At 42.5% G+C, this 17,703-nt stretch overlaps 1 protein-coding gene across 3 annotated transcripts in view; it reads right to left on the bottom strand.

Moving 5' to 3' along the window:
* Positions 1-5,268: 5,268 nt before the first annotated feature.
* Positions 5,269-17,703, bottom strand: part of nedd4l (NEDD4 like E3 ubiquitin protein ligase) — a gene marked incomplete at its 5' end in the record, with an annotated part of 87,465 nt that continues 75,030 nt past the window's right edge. For all 3 annotated transcript variants that reach the window (XM_083657805.1, XM_083657803.1, XM_083657804.1), the window contains 10 exons: positions 5,269-5,553; positions 6,372-6,444; positions 9,755-9,851; positions 12,088-12,195; positions 12,394-12,453; positions 12,935-12,995; positions 14,100-14,173; positions 15,115-15,210; positions 15,475-15,545; positions 17,315-17,436. In XM_083657805.1, the coding sequence (XP_083513931.1) occupies positions 5,451-5,553; positions 6,372-6,444; positions 9,755-9,851; positions 12,088-12,195; positions 12,394-12,453; positions 12,935-12,995; positions 14,100-14,173; positions 15,115-15,210; positions 15,475-15,545; positions 17,315-17,436 (865 nt within the window). In that variant the 3' untranslated portion in view covers positions 5,269-5,450. The remainder of the gene's footprint in view (positions 5,554-6,371; positions 6,445-9,754; positions 9,852-12,087; positions 12,196-12,393; positions 12,454-12,934; positions 12,996-14,099; positions 14,174-15,114; positions 15,211-15,474; positions 15,546-17,314; positions 17,437-17,703) is intronic.

Here is a 17,703-nt window from a genome sequence, read left to right as displayed (position 1 = left end):
TGAGGTCCCTTCACCACCACCACCACGTGCACAGAGAGAGAGAGAGAGAGGGAGGGAGGGAGAGAGAGAGGGAGGGAGGGAGAGAGAGAGAGAGAGTGAGAGAGAGAGAAAGGGAGGGGGAGAGTGAGAGAGAGGGGGGAGAGAGAGAGGGGAGAGAGTGAGGGAGAGAGAGAGAGGGAGGGAGAGAGAGGGAGAGAGTGAGACAGAGGGATCAAGAGAGAGTGAGGGAGAGAGAATGAGAGAGAGAGGGAGAGAGTGAGAGAGAGAGAGGGGGGAGAGAGAGAGTGAGAGGGGGAGAGAGAGTGAGAGAGAGAGGGGGGAGAGAGGGAGGGAGAGAGTGAGAGAGAGGGGCAGAGAGAGAGAGAGAGAGAGAGAGAGTGAGAGGGGGAGAGAGAGTGAGAGAGAGAGGGGGGAGAGAGGGAGGGAGAGAGTGAGAGAGAGAGGCAGAGAGAGAGAGAGAGAGAGAGAGAGAGAGAGAGTAATGCAAGCCACGTTACTTCCTCAAGACTCAGTAACAGGTCCCGAGTCAAAATATAACAAGATAGTTACACTTTGACTCTGAAATGTGATTCTGCATTCCTACTACTGTAGTGCTATGGTCAAGTGTTTGGACGTAAGGAAAATGTGCAGAGAGATTAGTCGTCAAGAACTCCATCTAATGTGGATGAATGAAAACCATATTTCTCTGCTTTGCAAGGACTAACAGGGCCAAGAGCATTTGATATTAACATATTTTCAAATGTAGGACTATTCATCTATCATACATGAATTCAGATCATGACAATACTTCAATTAAGTAATTCAACTTATGATTGATTTGAATGATTTTATTGATGATTTATTAACCTTTGTTGATATACAGGGGAGCCTCACTGAGAGCAATGCTCTCTTTTTTCAGGAGTGCCCTGTTCACATGGCACATTAAAGGACTGAGTAGAGGATCACTGGTCACTTGCCTCATATCAGTCTCACTGAATTTTGACTGGCAATACCAATTCTAGATCAGATATTTGTGACTTCAGGATCAAATAAACTGGGGCCAGGTCAGCAATTTGGTCTACTGATAACTCTGCCCTGTGATAGTATACTATTATTATAACTACTACAGTAATATTATTGTAATTGTAAACTTTTTTTTATTTTGGGAAAGAGTTCATGATTTCTAAAGGATGAGAAATAGACATTATGACTATAGATTAGAATATAGACCAGGGGTCTTCAAAGGTCTGGGAGTGTGGGCCTCCCCCCCATTCTGGATGCATGGGATCACGATTATGTTGTTTGACCTCATAGACCCTCAACAATTGAGCCAACATAGCCTGGTGGCTAGCCTGGTATTGCAGTCGGACATATTTCAGACTACACCAAATATAAAAAAGGTCTATCTGAAGGCTGGCAAAGTGGGCAAAATGATCACATTCCCCAAAACTACTGTATCTCTGAACGATCTCTTTAACAAAATCACATACATTTATGCTATTCTATGTGATCTCCTTTTAATAACTAATGTAGGCAAAAAAAAAATGTTTTCACTTCCATTCACTGAGCCTCCCCTGAAACTGTTTGGAGCCCCCTGGGGAGGCCCGCCTCCCACTTTAAAATCCTCTTGATACAACTTAGACAACCCCAGTTTTCATGTCTTTTTGTGTCTGTAGGGTTTTTCCTGCATAGAGGCATTCTTGGCACCCACATTGTGAGGGACATTATTCTGTGATGTTGGGTTGCAAGAGAGGGAAAAAGTAATCCTGTGAATGACTGATATTGAGTTCAGGACAACCCTGACACTGCATAGAACTCAAAATCAAGCATTTTCACTGTATCATTTTCAGTGTTGGGCAAGTTACTTTCAAAATGTAATATACTACATATTACTAGTTACGTTCATTTAAAAGTAATAAGTTACTTTACAATATTACTTTCTGTGTAGAGTAACTCGTTACTTATTACACTACTTTTGCATTACTTTTACCAAAACCACAGCAGCAGCTGAATGACATCGTTGCCCCGGAACCATCCCAAAAATAATTTCAACCGCCTTGAAGTCAGTGTAAACAATCCAAAATTCTAAATGTTATCATTTTCCTTTGTTATTGTTGTCAAAATAGTGGTTATTTGCATAAAAACACAGTTTGATTAAGAAATTATTGTATCTTTTTTATATTATGTGCATTGATTTAATAAAATGTAACTCAATTTGTAACTTGAGTTACTTGACAAAGTAACTGGTATACTGAAATCCTATAAGTAATAAGTTATATTACTGAGTTACTGCTAAAAGTAATATATTACATGTAATGTTACTTTTGTAATGAGTTACCCCCAACACTGATCATTTTAGACAACTTCAAAGTTAAAGTCGCACATTTGCTGTAAAAACAGTTCTGACAATGACTGACATGGCTGTATTCAGGACATCCCTGACTACTACACACCAGGGTCGGACTGGGACTAAAAAACGGCCCTGGACTTTTCCTACCCTGACCAGCCCGCAACCCCCGCCCCATTGACGCACAAACACAAGAGCAAGCCAAAATTCAGAGGGGGCAACAATTTGTTTTACGGTAACCTAAGCTCAAAGCCGAAATTTTGGGCTGTTTTTATAAAATGTTGGTCGTTTGAAGCCAGATGTAGAGGAATATCTAATAATAAAATAAAAACATTCCCAAAGTGGGCCGCTGGGTCTAAAAAAAAAAAAAAAAAAAAAATCCTGGTCAAGCGGACGAGCCCACCGGGATTTGTCCCGGTGCTCCCGATGGCCAGGCCGACGATGCTACACACCAACCCAAAATCAAGCAAAACACACGAGTCCATAAGTTCAGTCTTTACGCAGAGCGATCATGCGTAGTCAAACCCCCCAAAGGCCCATTCTGAGGCAGAAACAACCCTGGCATGTTTCCACAGAGCTTTCAACACATCTCTCTGTCCTCTGGTGAGATGAATGAGAGGAAAAGGTCCACAAGTCCAAAAATAAAACACACAGTTTGAGAAGTTCCATTTTTTATTTGACTGAAGGTAAATGAACCACGAGTTGCAGAGTGGTGGAATCTTTAACAAAAGTGATATCTCCCGCCATTCATAAAAAAGAAATACCCCTTAAAAAAAAGAAGCACAAATCTATACTGAGTCATTGTGGGTGGTGGTGGGTCACAGAAGAGGATCAACACAAGGGAGAAGAGGAGAAGGAAAGAGACAAAATAAAGAGGAACAGAACAGAAAATACTAAAAAGATGCGAAGTCTCAGCTTCACGTCAACTTTTTCTACCTTAGCAGCAGCCCAGATTTACAGACTATTTATATTGCACCAGGTAAGTGCTTTGAATGGAAAAAAACAACAACAGAATCACATTCAAGTTACTGATAAAAGACATACAACAGCCAGGCGACATGACCTCCAGAGTGATCTATAAAGTGCCCTTTAGGTTCAATGGTGTTAGAAAAAGGAGAGAGAAATAAAACATAAAAAAGAAAACATTTTTCCTTTGTAAGAAACATGCTGCTTTATATTTCAGTGGCAATCACAGCTTTTCTCTCAAACACACACACACACACACACACACACACACACGCGCGCGCACATACACAGCTTCATTTGAGTGTTATTGATCATTAATACTTCTGTTAGATGTAATACATACATATATTTATATACCATGAACGAATTTAAAATGTGTTTTTTTCCAAGAACAATTTACAGCATTATGAACAGGGATATAGGGCATGAGAATATTAACATAACCGTCGCAATGCAAACGTCCCAAAGAAACTATCCCCAATCCAGTTTGAGACCAAGAGGGCGTTTATACACATCCAATCACTATGTAGGCAAAGCAAACACAAGGTACAATTTCATGCCGCCTTCCATAGCACTACCGTACGATATAAAAAAAAACTAAAAACATTTTATTCGACGCATTTTCTATCACCGTAACAAATGATATGGATGAATCATTTCCCAAATTAGCCAGATTTACACTTCACACACCATATAATATCGTCCAAATAGTAAACATTGTTCATCAGTACAAATACATTTAGAGTATTTTCCTGTAAAAATTATAACAATGATAAAAAATAAAAAATAAATCAACCCTCCTGTTCCGACTGGCAAAAGAAGACTATAAAACAATCTTTGGGGGACGACTCCCCCATCCCCCCCCCACCCCCCTCTATCCCAGTGGATAGAAAATTATTCTACAAAAGGCTGCAGTGGCGATAACTGACCACACAAGAGAGATGAGGCTCTATAGACCATTTTCCTGATCGTCGGGACGTGTCTGGGAGGCGAACAGCGTGCGTACACAAAACACCGTCATGCTTTGCAACGTTTTTCTCGTAGGAGAAAAGACAGCCTGGAGTCACAGCTAGTTTTTTGGAGTAAGGTTATTCAGTACAGATTTGGTAGACTTTGTACATGCTGGGCTCTGTCCCCCCCGTCGCTGGATAGGGAGCATGTCAGAAGCAAAACACACAAAAGCACACCAGCTATATATCCTGAACATGGCCACATCATACATCCGTCTACACATCTAAAGACTCGTCTGCCTTTCCTTTTTCGTCAGCAGGTCACATCACCCGCCCAGTGAGTCAGCGGGTACGGAAAACAACAAGTAAAACTCTACCTTTGTTACTTAACTTGTTAAGGTAAACCTTGCGGTCCTTTGGTCCAAGTGACGGCACACATCACGTAAAAGATCGTTTTCCTAAAGATACAGCTAAGTTTGCTCGCCACGGATAGGGTGTATGCCAACGGCGCTATAGGCGCTTTCTGCATCCAATCGCAGGCGTGACGTCAGCAGTGTTTACAAGCAGAAACATGGTCTATAGAAGGGTGTGGCCTGATTTCCTGATCTATGATTGGCTAGCATTCCTAAGGTAACCTGGTGTTAGTAGATAAGGATTTGAGAGAATTGTGATCGTAGCGCCATTGCAGTTTGTTACAGAAATAGTGCATGTAGGAGCCAGATTAAGGCCATGCTAAGACCCTCACACGGAAGGGTGCTGAAATACTGTGCTATAGTGTACATAAAGGAGCTATTGAAATGTTTCCCAGCACTGTAGATTTTCACAGGATAAGGGGAAGAGGGGAAGGAGATGACATACAGGGGGCGCCACTTCTGCTCATTCATCGTTCATGCCTGCTGTACAGTGTACTAATAGAATTCAGCATTCGACGGTGCAACTCTACCCCCCCCTTCCCCTTCCAAGTCCCGCCCCCAGCACCTTATAAGGAGTGACCCCGCCCACACAGAAACGATCGAAGACGTAGGCATAAGTGGCTGGACAGGTGGCTCACAGTCAGGCATACAGTACGGTACAACATGCTGGCACAGAGCTGTTCACGGCCACTGTAGAAACGGCAGTTTGTTTGACATCCCTGTTGTTGTTTTTGTGTTTTTATTAGATTTTTTTCGTTAAGAGTCGTTTGTCTGCAGTCAAAGAGTTTTTGCCGTTTAGTCGACGCCCTCGAAGCCCTGGGCGTTCTCCACGGCCATGAGGAGCTTCTCCCTCAGGTCATCAAATGAGTCGTAGGTGGGCAGATCCAAGCGATTGAAACTGGGAAGGGAAAAAGAAATGCTTCATCAGATACATTATCAAAAGTTTGCACAGCATCTCGTTTCAAAACTAAATGTATTTCAACTAAATGTATTCATTTGCGGTCTTCTTTCCCTGTGACATAATATGGCACAAATTGCACTTTACTGCGGACACTTTAGTTGGTTTACTTTGGTCGATTTTATTTTCCTCGTATGTGATGTCACCAGATTAGTTTTAGGATTGAATTATTGTTTTTACTTTCTTTTTAATTATTTATCAGGTTATTTGGTTTTTATAGTTTTATCCTGATGAGTTACAATGCACTTTTGAGGCCGCACTTTAGGTGTGCTGCGCTTTGCCCCGGTGTCGCGGGGAATAAAGTCAACCAAATGTATTGATTTGTTGTCTTCTTTCCCTGTGACATTGGCACAAATAGCACTTTACTGCGGACACTTAGTTGGTTTACTCTTGGTGACTTTAATTTCCTCGTATGTGATGTCACCATTATGACTAACAGGATTAGTTCTGTTGGCCAAAGCCAAGTTGTTTCACTTGGTAGGGACTTAGTTCCCCCACACGCCTCTGGGGACATGAGTTAATTTCTCTGTGTGGATGGAACCAAACTCTGTGTATTGTCCATTGTTGTTGTTTGTGTATCTGTGTTACTGACATTATATGTAAAGCAGTTGTACCAACCTTTGTGTCTGAAACAAATTTCCCCTCGGGGATAATGAAGTTAATCTCATCTCATCTCAAAACACGAAGATGAAGATGCAAATCGTGTGTGTGTGTGTGTGTGTGTGTGTGTGTGTGTGTGTGTGTGTGTGTACACATACCATGTGTGTGCTCTTGGCAACTTCTCCGGTGTTCCCCACTGCTCAATTGTGAACAGCTGAGGCCCATTGGAGCCTATAGGAGAGATAAGAGATGATGAAAATGATCAAGATGATTAATAAAAAGATCAAATAAAAATCCAACCTCTTCTCCGCATATTCAATGCACACACACACACACACACACACACACACACACACACACACACACACACACACACATAAAGGGAGGGAGCACCAACCCACCTGTATGGTTCACCTGTCTTATCTAAAGGGAGGGAGCACCAACCCACCTGTATGGTTCACCTGTCTTATCTAAAGGGAGGGAGCACCAACCCACCTGTATGGTTCACCTGTCTTATCTAAAGGGAGGGAGCACCAACCCACCTGTATGGTTCACCTGTCTTATCTAAAGGGAGGGAGCACCAACCCACCTGTATGGTTCACCTGTCTTATCTAAAGGGAGGGAGCACCAACTAGGGCTGTCACTTTTTCCCCAAAATAAAATTCGAACAAACTTTAATTGCCCGAAATTCGTTCGAATATATTCGAAGTTTTTTGGTTAATTAAAAAAAAAAAAAAAAAAAAAAAAAAAAAAAAAATTCAGTCCAGCAGCCTGTTGCACCAGCTGAACGTAAGTTCTGTCTTAAGTTAGGGTGTAAAGTCCACACTAACTGCTACGTTCAAACTAGTTAGTTTGACACTAAAGTTGTGTCTTTGTTTGGTTGCACCACGGAGACGTAAGGTACATCTTAACTAGTAGACCCTAAAGTCCATACTAACCAAAATAGTGTCGCAGACAATGACGTGTACAGTATCTGTGACCAATCAGTGAAAAGCACGGTGGAAACGGTGTTTATTTACGGTTGTTTAAGTGGAGTGAAAACAGGACATGTTGCCCACCGCAAATTAGTGCTTTCATATTTCATCAACACTAATCAAATGAGAACGTTATTGAGTAACGTTCGTTTAGGTTCATATTACTGTTAACGTTTATCTGTGAGCTCTTCATCAGTATTGTAGGCTATACCACCATCCTGCCTCACTAAATTGTTGCGGTTATTTTAATTTGTATGCAGTGCTGCAGCTTGTGGGAAACAAAAGCGTGAGTCATAAATATCAAAGGGTGTAATTTATCACGGAGAGCGCGTTGCGGACGCAAAACAACGATGCGCCACGGTGCCAAGTTGCAATCCGTGCCGACTGCTATTTTACGGAGGACTTTACACCTAGTAAGACGTAGGTGTAAATTTTAAGTTCTAACTTATGCCTACGTTGTAACTATTTCACTTGGTGCAACCCAAATATTTTTAGTAGTGCGTAAACTCGGACTTAGTGAGACTTTACGTTCAAACTAGCTTACGTTTCAACTTACGCACAGCTGGTGCAACCCACTGCAGGCCACCGGGCATCAGCCCGACGTGTTAGCTTGGACGCTCACAGTCACAACACTGCCTCACAAACTTGGCTGCATCCAACTCGAGACAACTTTTCAGACCCTGGAGACAATCTTTCTCAGAAGAGACTAACGCGACAAATCTGGAGACTTTTTCTGACATGGGATTAACATTACCAGCAAGCAGCAGTTGGTTAATTTTGGTTCATAAAAAAAAAAAAAAAAAAAAAAAAAAAAAAAAAATTAATAATAAAAAATAAAATAAAAATTCGAACATTCAAATTACATTTCGAAAACGAACCCCTCCCCCCACATTCGAAGTTGCATTCGAATTTCGAATGAAAAGTGACAGCCCTAGCACCAACCCACCTGTATGGTTCACCTGTCTTATCTAAAGGGAGGGAGCACCAACCCACCTGTATGGTTCACCTGTCTTATCTAAAGGGAGGGAGCACCAACCCACCTGTATGGTTCACCTGTCTTATCTAAAGGGAGGGAGCACCAACCCACCTGTATGGTTCACCTGTCTTATCGTGACAACAATCAACCTCGTTACAATCGAGCATTCTCACCGAGACATTACAGAGAGGCAAAGTAGAACGTCACTTCCTGCTTCAGCACTGTACCAGAGATTTTCATCCGCCATTTATTTTCCCGTAGACATTTCGTAAAATGCTTATAAAAAGAGTTTTACTGGTTCAAACCAAACGCGTCAGCTAAAGGTATAATCAGGAGAGACCATAGAACATTTCACTTTGACCAAAACAAAAAAACAACAACATAGAACAAATATTTTCTTCAAACCTGCATTTTGTTATGTTTTGGTCCGAGTGAAATGTTATGCGATCTCTCCTGTTTCTGAATACATCTGTACCGTTTGTTTTGAACCAGTAAAACTCTTTTTATACGCATTTTACGAAATGTCTATAGGAAAATAAATGGCGGATGAAAATCTCTGGTACAGTGCTGAAGCAGGAAGTGACGTTCACGTTGCCTCTCTATATAGAATATGAGAGGAAGGAGAGCCTTTGGCTTCTTATGGCGGTTCTATTCAGAAATGTGGTTTGGCCGATGAAGACCCAAATTCTTTCTAGACACAAGAAACATTTTTTTCCGTTTTTCTCCTCACAAAATATTCTCTTTTGATTTCTTATTCACATCCTACACATACAGGTATGTGCTGAATACTACACAAGAACTCTATTCTTGCAACAGCAACACTGTTGACTAATTATTTATTGGAAAACAATTGTGTGAAATGACATCCAAGCAAAAGTTGCACTTGTTACATGATGTACACATGATTTCACAGAACTGGGCAGAACCTGTATAGTGTTGCCATGGAAACGCAGATACTGGATTACATTCAAAGTCAATAAACTTCCAAACCATGCACACTGGTACTACTATACAAGTGGCGAATAAAGGGGACTTGGAACTTATTTGGTTTCTATACAGACCATAAGTCAATAGAGCCAATAGAGTCTTGTTTGTGTTTGTGTGTGTGTGTGTGTGTGTGTGTGTGTGTGTGTGTGTTAGGGGCTGGGTATTGGCAAGGACCTCACGATACGATACGTATCATGATACATGGGTCACGATACAATTGTATCACGATGCATTGCGATACAGTACATATTGCGATATATTGCAATGCATAATTTACTGAAAATGTAGCTGAAAATACAACTCGCTGTGTACCACCCAGGTAGCGTAATAATATGTACATCACTTTATACTGATAACTTAGTGGACAAATTGAGTCAAAACTACTGAGTGTTGAGTGTGTTACTGAAATAAAAGTATTCTTATTGCGTCACTGAACATACGGCTGTGCAAAAAAATCGATATGGCGATATATCACGATATTTTTCTGAAATATCGATACAGTATTGCGTAAAAAAAATATTGCGATATATTGCCGTATCGATTTTATTGCACAGCCCTAGTGTGTGTGTGTGTGTGTGTGCGTGTGTGTGTGTGTGATACAGACCATAGAGCTCGGCAAAGCCGTTCATGGGCACTCTCGATGTTCCTGTAACAAACTGGAGAAGCCGGATCCTCTTTTCAGCGTCCATCAACAGGACAACCTGAGGACAGAAGAGACTAGATCAAACTCCTCCATCAACAGGACAACCTGAGGACAGAAGAGACTAGATCAAACTCCTCAATCAACAGGACAATCTGAGGACAGAAGAGACTAGATCAAACTCCTCAATCAACAGGACAACCTGAGGATAGAAGAGACTAGATCAAACTCCTCACTCAACAGGACAACCTGAGGACAGAAGAGACTAGATCAAACTCCTCCATCAACAGGACAACCTGAGGACAGAAGAGACTAGATCAAACTCCTCCATCAACAGGACAACCTGAGGACAGAAGAGATGAGATCAAACTCCTCAAAGACCAAACAGAAGCATTTTACACATCATGCTTAACTACGCAGAACTGTAGAGGGGGGGTACTGCTGTTTTAAGGGACAAATATGATCACCATCACCCTGAATATCTATAAATTTGAATTAACTTAAAATAAAATAATAATAAAAACAAAACTCAACGACGTGCTTTTTCTCCACTTTCATCCTCATGACTCTGCTACAACATGCAAAGGAGAGAAGCCATCGCAGAACTTGTTGGGTTAAATATCTGTGTCAGAAAACCCAAAGCGATCAGGACAAACAGAAGCTGTTTGAGCCAGTCCACTTAATCAGCCCACATGACATTGCTGTATGTTTGTATGCGTAAGTGCGTGTGCACATATTTTGGCTGGCTGCCTGTGTGTGTGTGTGTGTGTGTGTGGTCAGCTCAAGACACTTGATAACCAGGGCAGGTTCTACTATAGGCTCTTTCATCAGAGCAAACAGACTTTGATCTTCAAAGGCCTGGGCCAGCAGACCTGTCTGCCCCGGGAAGCATTTGGAGGCCGAGATGATGGTGGCCTGCGAGATCAATCAATGTGACATTTCAGGATCGACTACATTGCTTCCATGACTAACCGCTACATGTGTTTCTGAGTGTTTTTATTTTTCATTAAAACATATTAAGACTCTCATAGAAAGACTATAAAGCTGCCATTCCTGAAACCTTCCTCTAGAGGCGTGGTGGGATATCCTCATTGGTTCTCTTTCGAACCCCCACTTACAGATTGAATATAATTGTTGATAGGATGTAAGAAGACCTACGCACACATCATCTAGTGTCTGTGTTTTTACTTTATTAAAAATGTTTATTTATTTATTTTCTCTCAGTGTTTTTTCACCCCTCTTCTTTTCCAATCTCTCAGTTGAATCGTTGCAAAATGTGCTTATGAAACAAGGATCATTTCATTCTGGCATATGTCCACTGGGCGAGGTGTTGCAGTGCTCCTTCTGTCCACTGGGCGAGATGTTGCAGAGCTCCTTCTGTGCCCATGTACACTGGCAAGGCGTTTGAGAGGAGATCTGCTCCCATGGAGGAGATTGTGGAGTGTCAAGCCACTGTTGACAAGTTGATCCTCTGACTCTCACCACACACATGCTGCTGCTGTCGGTGGTGGCATGGATTTTTTGAGCTGAGTTTGAGGGCTCTACGCTCTGCCGATCTGGGGAGAGCGGTAGACTAGCACCATGCTTCCCTCGACACATGCACAGTTGCCAGCCGCTTCTTTTCAGCTGACAGCGGGGAGCTTCACCGGCAGGACGTAGCACGTGGGAGGATCACGCTATTTCCAGCAGGTCCCCCCCGCACCGAAAAGGCGCCCCGTCCGACCAGTGGAGGCGCTAGTGCAGCGACCAGGACACATACCCCTAATCCAGCTTCCCACCCGCAGACACCAGCCAATCCTGCCTGTATGGACGCCCGACCAAGCCGGAGGTAACACGGGGTCGCGAACCTGCGACCCTCATGTTGGTAGGCAGGGAATCTACCACTACACTACCCAGACGCGGAATTAGCCGAGCCTAATGATAAGCGCTCTGCATGCACTGTGTGTCTGTGCGTGTAGGAAGCACTCTGGGCATGATTTCCAAAGCACTCTGACCTGAGAAAACGCTTCCTGTGGACACGGCCCCGAAATACACTCGTAAAATGACAAATCCTCTTGAGACAAAATTGATACTAGACTAGAGCACAATTTTATATGTTTCATTTGAGACTGATGCCAACAATTACTCCCCCTCGCTTTCTAACACACATCACATACAAACAGCAATAGGCTAGGTTAATGTCTGTTCTGTTTGTGAGAGATATTGTGTACATGCTTGGAAAGAATCATTTTTGTGTAGGAGCATGCTTTTTTACATGCATTTATGGGTTTGTGCGCACAATCGCATAGCAGACCTACCTTCCAGAACCACTGTATGACTGGGTGGTTGGGACAGTAGCCATTCTTATAAACAGTGTGTTGCCTCCAGTCGTTGACATCTACATCACCCAGACCGCACATGAGCAGCTACACACAGGAAGACAGGGGGCGAGGGAGAGCAGACAGAAAATGCACTATTAAATAGAGGCACTTCTCAGTCACCATTAGAGATCATTGTGTTAGGAAATGCTCACTATCACACTACACTAGAGTGATGCTTGCACGTGCTCAGATCTGATCATCGGAGTCGAGGGAATAAGGCTGTGCTACAGACTAAATACTCACCTCCAGCTCGTTTTCATCAAAGATCTTGATCAGATCTATCTGAATGAGCTCAGTGAAGCCCTGAAAAGTCATACAAAATGAGAATTTTAGACACAAACAAACAAATGGTAAATGGACTGCATTTATATAGCGCTTTTATCCAAAGCGCTTTACAATGTGCCTACATTCACCCATTCACACACCGAGGGCGGCCAGCTGCCACGCAGGGTGCTGGCACAGCCATCGGGAGCAATTTGGGGTTCAGTGTCTTGCCCAAGGACACTTCGACATGTGGACTGGAGGAGCCGGGGATCGAACCACCGACCTTCTGATTAGTGGACGACCCGCTCTACCTCCTGAGCCACAGCCGCCCCAATGATTCAACAACTCAACACAATGACAGAAGAATCTACTCACAAGCTACACAATCCATGGTTGTAGGAATACAATCTTAAAGGCAACCCTGATGATTCAAACCTCAGGGGCACAGACACCGACAGGTGGTGTGCCAAGTCTCAGCTCATAACGCCCCCAAGTGGGCAACTGATATTACTGCACATACCTCCAAAAAGGCATTCATCTGCTTCTGCACCCGATTGACGAACCTCCACTGGATGACCAGGCTGTTGGAGAAAAGATCATGTGATCACCATGTGATCATGGTGTGTATATAGTTAACGTACTGTCGAAGCAAACCAGAGAACAAGACAACAGCTATAGAACAGAGGCCCCTCAAAGTGCGGTCGCGCGCCAATTGCAGCCGTTGGGAACGTTTCGGTTGACCCGTGACGGTTAGGTGACAAGATGGTATTTGGTCCGATTCTAGAGTTACTGTTTGTCAGAGGCTGTAGTGGGCTCAGTTTTAAAGCCAGAGTGAAGTGGAATTATATGAAACTAGAAGACCTAAGGGATCCATTGGTACAAATCATGTCACGCTAGCTTGTCAGGACGGTGGATAAACAGCACTCAAGTTAGGCTAAATGTTGGCGAGGGAACAAAACATTTTCAAATGGGTCCTCTTTTTCACAGCTTAATGTTGGCAGGTATGGTGTGTGGTATGTGTGTGTGTTTCTCCTTCAGAAAACACAACATACAGATCCTTTCCAAAAAAAATATATCATGGAAAAGTTAGTTTTTTCCATAATTCCTTTCAAAAAGTGAAACTTTCATAGATTATAGATTATAGATTGATGACACAAAAAAGTGAAATATTTCTAGCCTTTATTCGTTTCATTTTTCATAATTTTGGCCTACAGCTCCAGAAAACCCCCAACACAGTATTTCAAGAAATTAGAATAGTGTGAAGAAAATCAGCAGTTACTTCTCAGTTATGACTGACTCCAGCCTCAGTCCACTGACTCCCTCTGAATCTCCGCCAAATTTTTGAATCGTCTTTGCTTGACAATCCGCTGATTATCATGGTATTTCCATGATATTCTAATTTTTTGGAGAGGATCTGTACATTTCTCACATGAGTCACACCTGGCATGCCTTTTAGTCTAGAATAGGCTATTAAAGAAAACATTTGTTTTGGAATTAATTTTGTGTTCTGTTTTTCCTTGAGCAGCCCTCAATCCAGTGTTGGGTAACTTGCCCCTCAGTCATCAAAACACCTGTTTTAACCTTTCATAATGTAGATTTATTAAAAAGGCCTGTGAAAAGCCTATAACTATTCATATAAAACACATGAGGTGAGGTCAAAAGAAAAATAATTATATCGTTCTTACTCAATGTATTCCTGTTTGTTGACATTGGTGACCACCATGTCTGAGCCACTCGGCTTCAAGTCCACCTGGTACGTCTGAGAAAGAAAAACACAGAAGTAAGGAAGCCAGCAGCATACTCCAGAACGACAACTCAAAAGCTTTACTGTCATTAAAACATTGAGATTTAGGTCGCTTTCACATATAAGCTGTTTAGTCCACTTTAACCGCGCCAGAGTTCGTTTCCTCGGATAGTGCGCTTCGTTTGGGGTGGTGTGAAAGCGCAAACGAACTCTGGGGCGGAACAAACAAACAAACTCTGGTCTGCTTGAAAACGTGGGTCTCGGTTCGCTTCCAAGTGAACCCTGGCGCGGTTCGTTTGTTGTGTGAAATCAAACCGGACTAAACACAACAAGAGCGCCAGTGCATCTGATGCCCTCATGCAGTGCATCATGAGTAGAAGACGGTAGAAGGGAGCAAAACAAACACTGCGGTGCGCACACGTGTACTACAGTACCTGCGCGCCGCGTGATGTACCAACAACACCTCGTCATAACAACAACTCATCGTTTCTCAACAGCTTTCTCCTTCGGTACGTAGGCTACTCGTCTCATCTGCAGAATGAAATGTTCAACAGCTTGCTGCCTCTTCTGCTGCTCATATTGGGCACATTCTTGTCAAATATGTATTTGATAGTAACACCAAAGTAAAACCAGAAATCCCAATATCGCAGGTGCAGGATTCACTTGTGTTGTTCAGTCAGTGTTCAGTCAGCCCTCAGCCAGGCAAGAAGCCTGCTGGAGAGGAGAGATTTCCCTTCTCTATTCTGTCCAATAGATGAGTGACTGTTTCGACCACGTGACATTGTTCAGAAATTTTGGTGCGTTTGTGACAAATTGCTGTGTGAAAGTGAACCAGACCAAATGAGAATCGCAACAATGTTGCAACTTCACCCCCCTGAATCGCACCGAGTCCACCAGCTTATATGTGAAAGCGACCTTAGTTGATTTTATGCATTGGGTGCGAGGCCTTGGATCACCTGTCCAAAGTTGTCCTCATCGATACAGAACCGCAGGTCCAGCTCAGTGGGGTCGTTCTCCAGAATCCACTTCAGAGAGTTGTAGTATTCACTGTCCTGCAGGGACACAACACACGCATCAGACTCAGCATGAGGCACAAAGAAAACTTACTCATCAACAGATATGTATTGGCTTTTATTGGTTATTATTTGTTATTTTTGTGTTGTGTTTTGTCATGATTTGTTATCTTGTGCCATTTCTTCAGACCTAATATTGTTTCATTCAAAGTACATGTTTTTCAGCAGACTGCACTGGTGAAAGTGCCTCAGAATTGCACAACAGTTTAATAATCAGTTACTAATCTGGTGGTGAGATCTTACCACAGATTCCATGTCCTTAAGAGAGATCTGTTTCCCCAGCATCATCTTGTAGAATGGCCGAATGAAAAAACCTGGGCACAAGCACAGAAAACAAAAAATCTCAATTCAAGTACAAGACGTACAATCTGATGCAGTGTCTCTCCACGTTCTTCAAAACGTCGTGGGCTGCCTCGGCTAGAAAACATCGGCCCTACAGACAAACGAGAATCCGTCAGTGGTTTAAAATGAGAGTAGTGTATTATCTGACTAGAACTGACTGTGAACAAAACGACGACAGACACAGAACTAAAAACCAATAAAACAATAACGGCACCAACCAACCAACCACCACATCTACAAGAAAATAAACACTGTACTGCAATGTATGTAGACAGAAATAGAGAGCCAAAGTGGAACGTCACTTCCTGCTTCAGCACTGTACCAGAGATTTTCATCCGCCATTTATTTTCCCATAGACATTTTGTAAAATGCTTATAAAAATAGTTTTACTTCATCAAACCAAACGGTTCAGCTATATTTAGAAACAGGAGCGACCACATAACATTTAAATCCGACCAAAACGTAAAACAAATAAGGGTATAAAGAAGATATTTTTTCAATGTTGTTTTTTAGCGTTTTGGTCTGAGTGAAATGTTCTATGGTCTCTCCCGATTCTAAATGTAGCTGAACCGTTTGGTTTGACCAAGTACAACTATTTTTAAAAGCATTTTACGAAATGTCTATGGGAGAAAGAATTGCGGAAGAAAATCTCTGGTACAGTGCTGAAGCAGGAAGTGACGTTCACTTTGCCCCTCTATAAGCTGAAATAATGTTTCGACTAGGGATGGGCATCGAATTTCGAATTTTCGAATAATCGTTGTTATTATCAAGGTCGACTTTTATTATTGAAATTCGAAATTCGAATTTTTTTTTTTTTTTTTTTTGAGTGAAATGTTGCATTGTCTCCCCTGATTCTAAGTATAGTCAAATCGCTATAAGCATTTTAAGCAAGGTTTATGGAAAAATGAATGGCGGATGAAATCCCATGAAGAGGGAGAGGGGGTGACTTTGGCACCCCTTTGGCACTCAGACCTGAGCCTACTAAATATTTAATGAACCACAACCACTCATGATTGTCAAAACTGTTTTTTATTTTCGAAAATGTCAATGTAAAAAAAATTTAAAATGTAAAAAAAAAAAAAAAAAATTTTTTTTTTTTTTTTTTTTACATTTTTTTTTTTTTTTTTCGAAATTCGAATTAAATTCGAATTTGGCCAGCGAATTTCGAATAGTGTTTTTGCTAGAAATGCCCATCCCTAGTTTCGACATCAGCAAAAACGAGGCCAGTGTTCTCACACGTGAAACACTGAAATGCGTTCAGCGTGTCTGTCTGCTAAATGACATCTACAAATGTAACGGTAGAGAAGAGGACAGCTTTCAGTCAATGCACAATATGAACGAGCTGCACATCCAGCAGCTTACCATCTAGTCTCAACACCAGACCCATGGGAGTTCCTACGCTGATACACTACGTTACTGCATGCTGCAGAGCTCTCTCTGGGTCTGGGACACTTTCCCTCAGAGGGCTGGTTATGGGAGGGAACCGTTCACTTGGTCAGTCATATGCCAGTGATGGCTTCAGTCCTCCCCAATCAGTAACGACTTTGCGATCAGACGACACGGGAGGCACAGCCCATTTTTCGAACCGCTCTCTCATCGGTGCTACGACCTGTCATCACTCATTCAATTTCAACCCGCCTTCAAAACCAGCAGTGGCTGTGAACTGGCACAGACTCACTTATGTAGTATGCGGAGCGCAGCGATTCAATGTAATATTTGAGTCTGGGGAGAGACTACTTACCATCCAACAGCTTCCCATGAAACACGGCCATTCCTGCCACACGTCCGATGAACTTGAAGTAGGACAGGTGGTCCTCATTGCACAGGCCCGAGTTGGGGTTGATTTGGAGGGTGTAGTTGTCTCTGGAGGGGCACAAGTGAAAGAGCACAGTCATTTTCACGCTTTCATTTCAAGTAATAGACCCTTTTCACGGGGGCCATTTTGTGTGGAAAAGGCAGAATAAACACCGGTGCAAGCAAAACACTAATGAGGGTTCCCAAATTCCAATCATTGAAGTTGGAAACCCTCATTAGTGTTTTGCTTCCACCTGTGTTTACCCTGCCTTTTTGACACAAAATGGCCCCCGTGAGAAGGGTCTATTACACTCACAATGCTCAGTGCAGTGGGAC

Source organism: Poromitra crassiceps (assembly GCF_964638095.1).
Source record: "Poromitra crassiceps genome assembly, chromosome: 21".
In the NCBI taxonomy this organism is placed as follows: domain Eukaryota; kingdom Metazoa; phylum Chordata; class Actinopteri; order Beryciformes; family Melamphaidae; genus Poromitra; species Poromitra crassiceps.
Note: the sequence above shows the minus strand (reverse complement) of the source record. Positions and strands in the feature narration are given on the sequence as shown.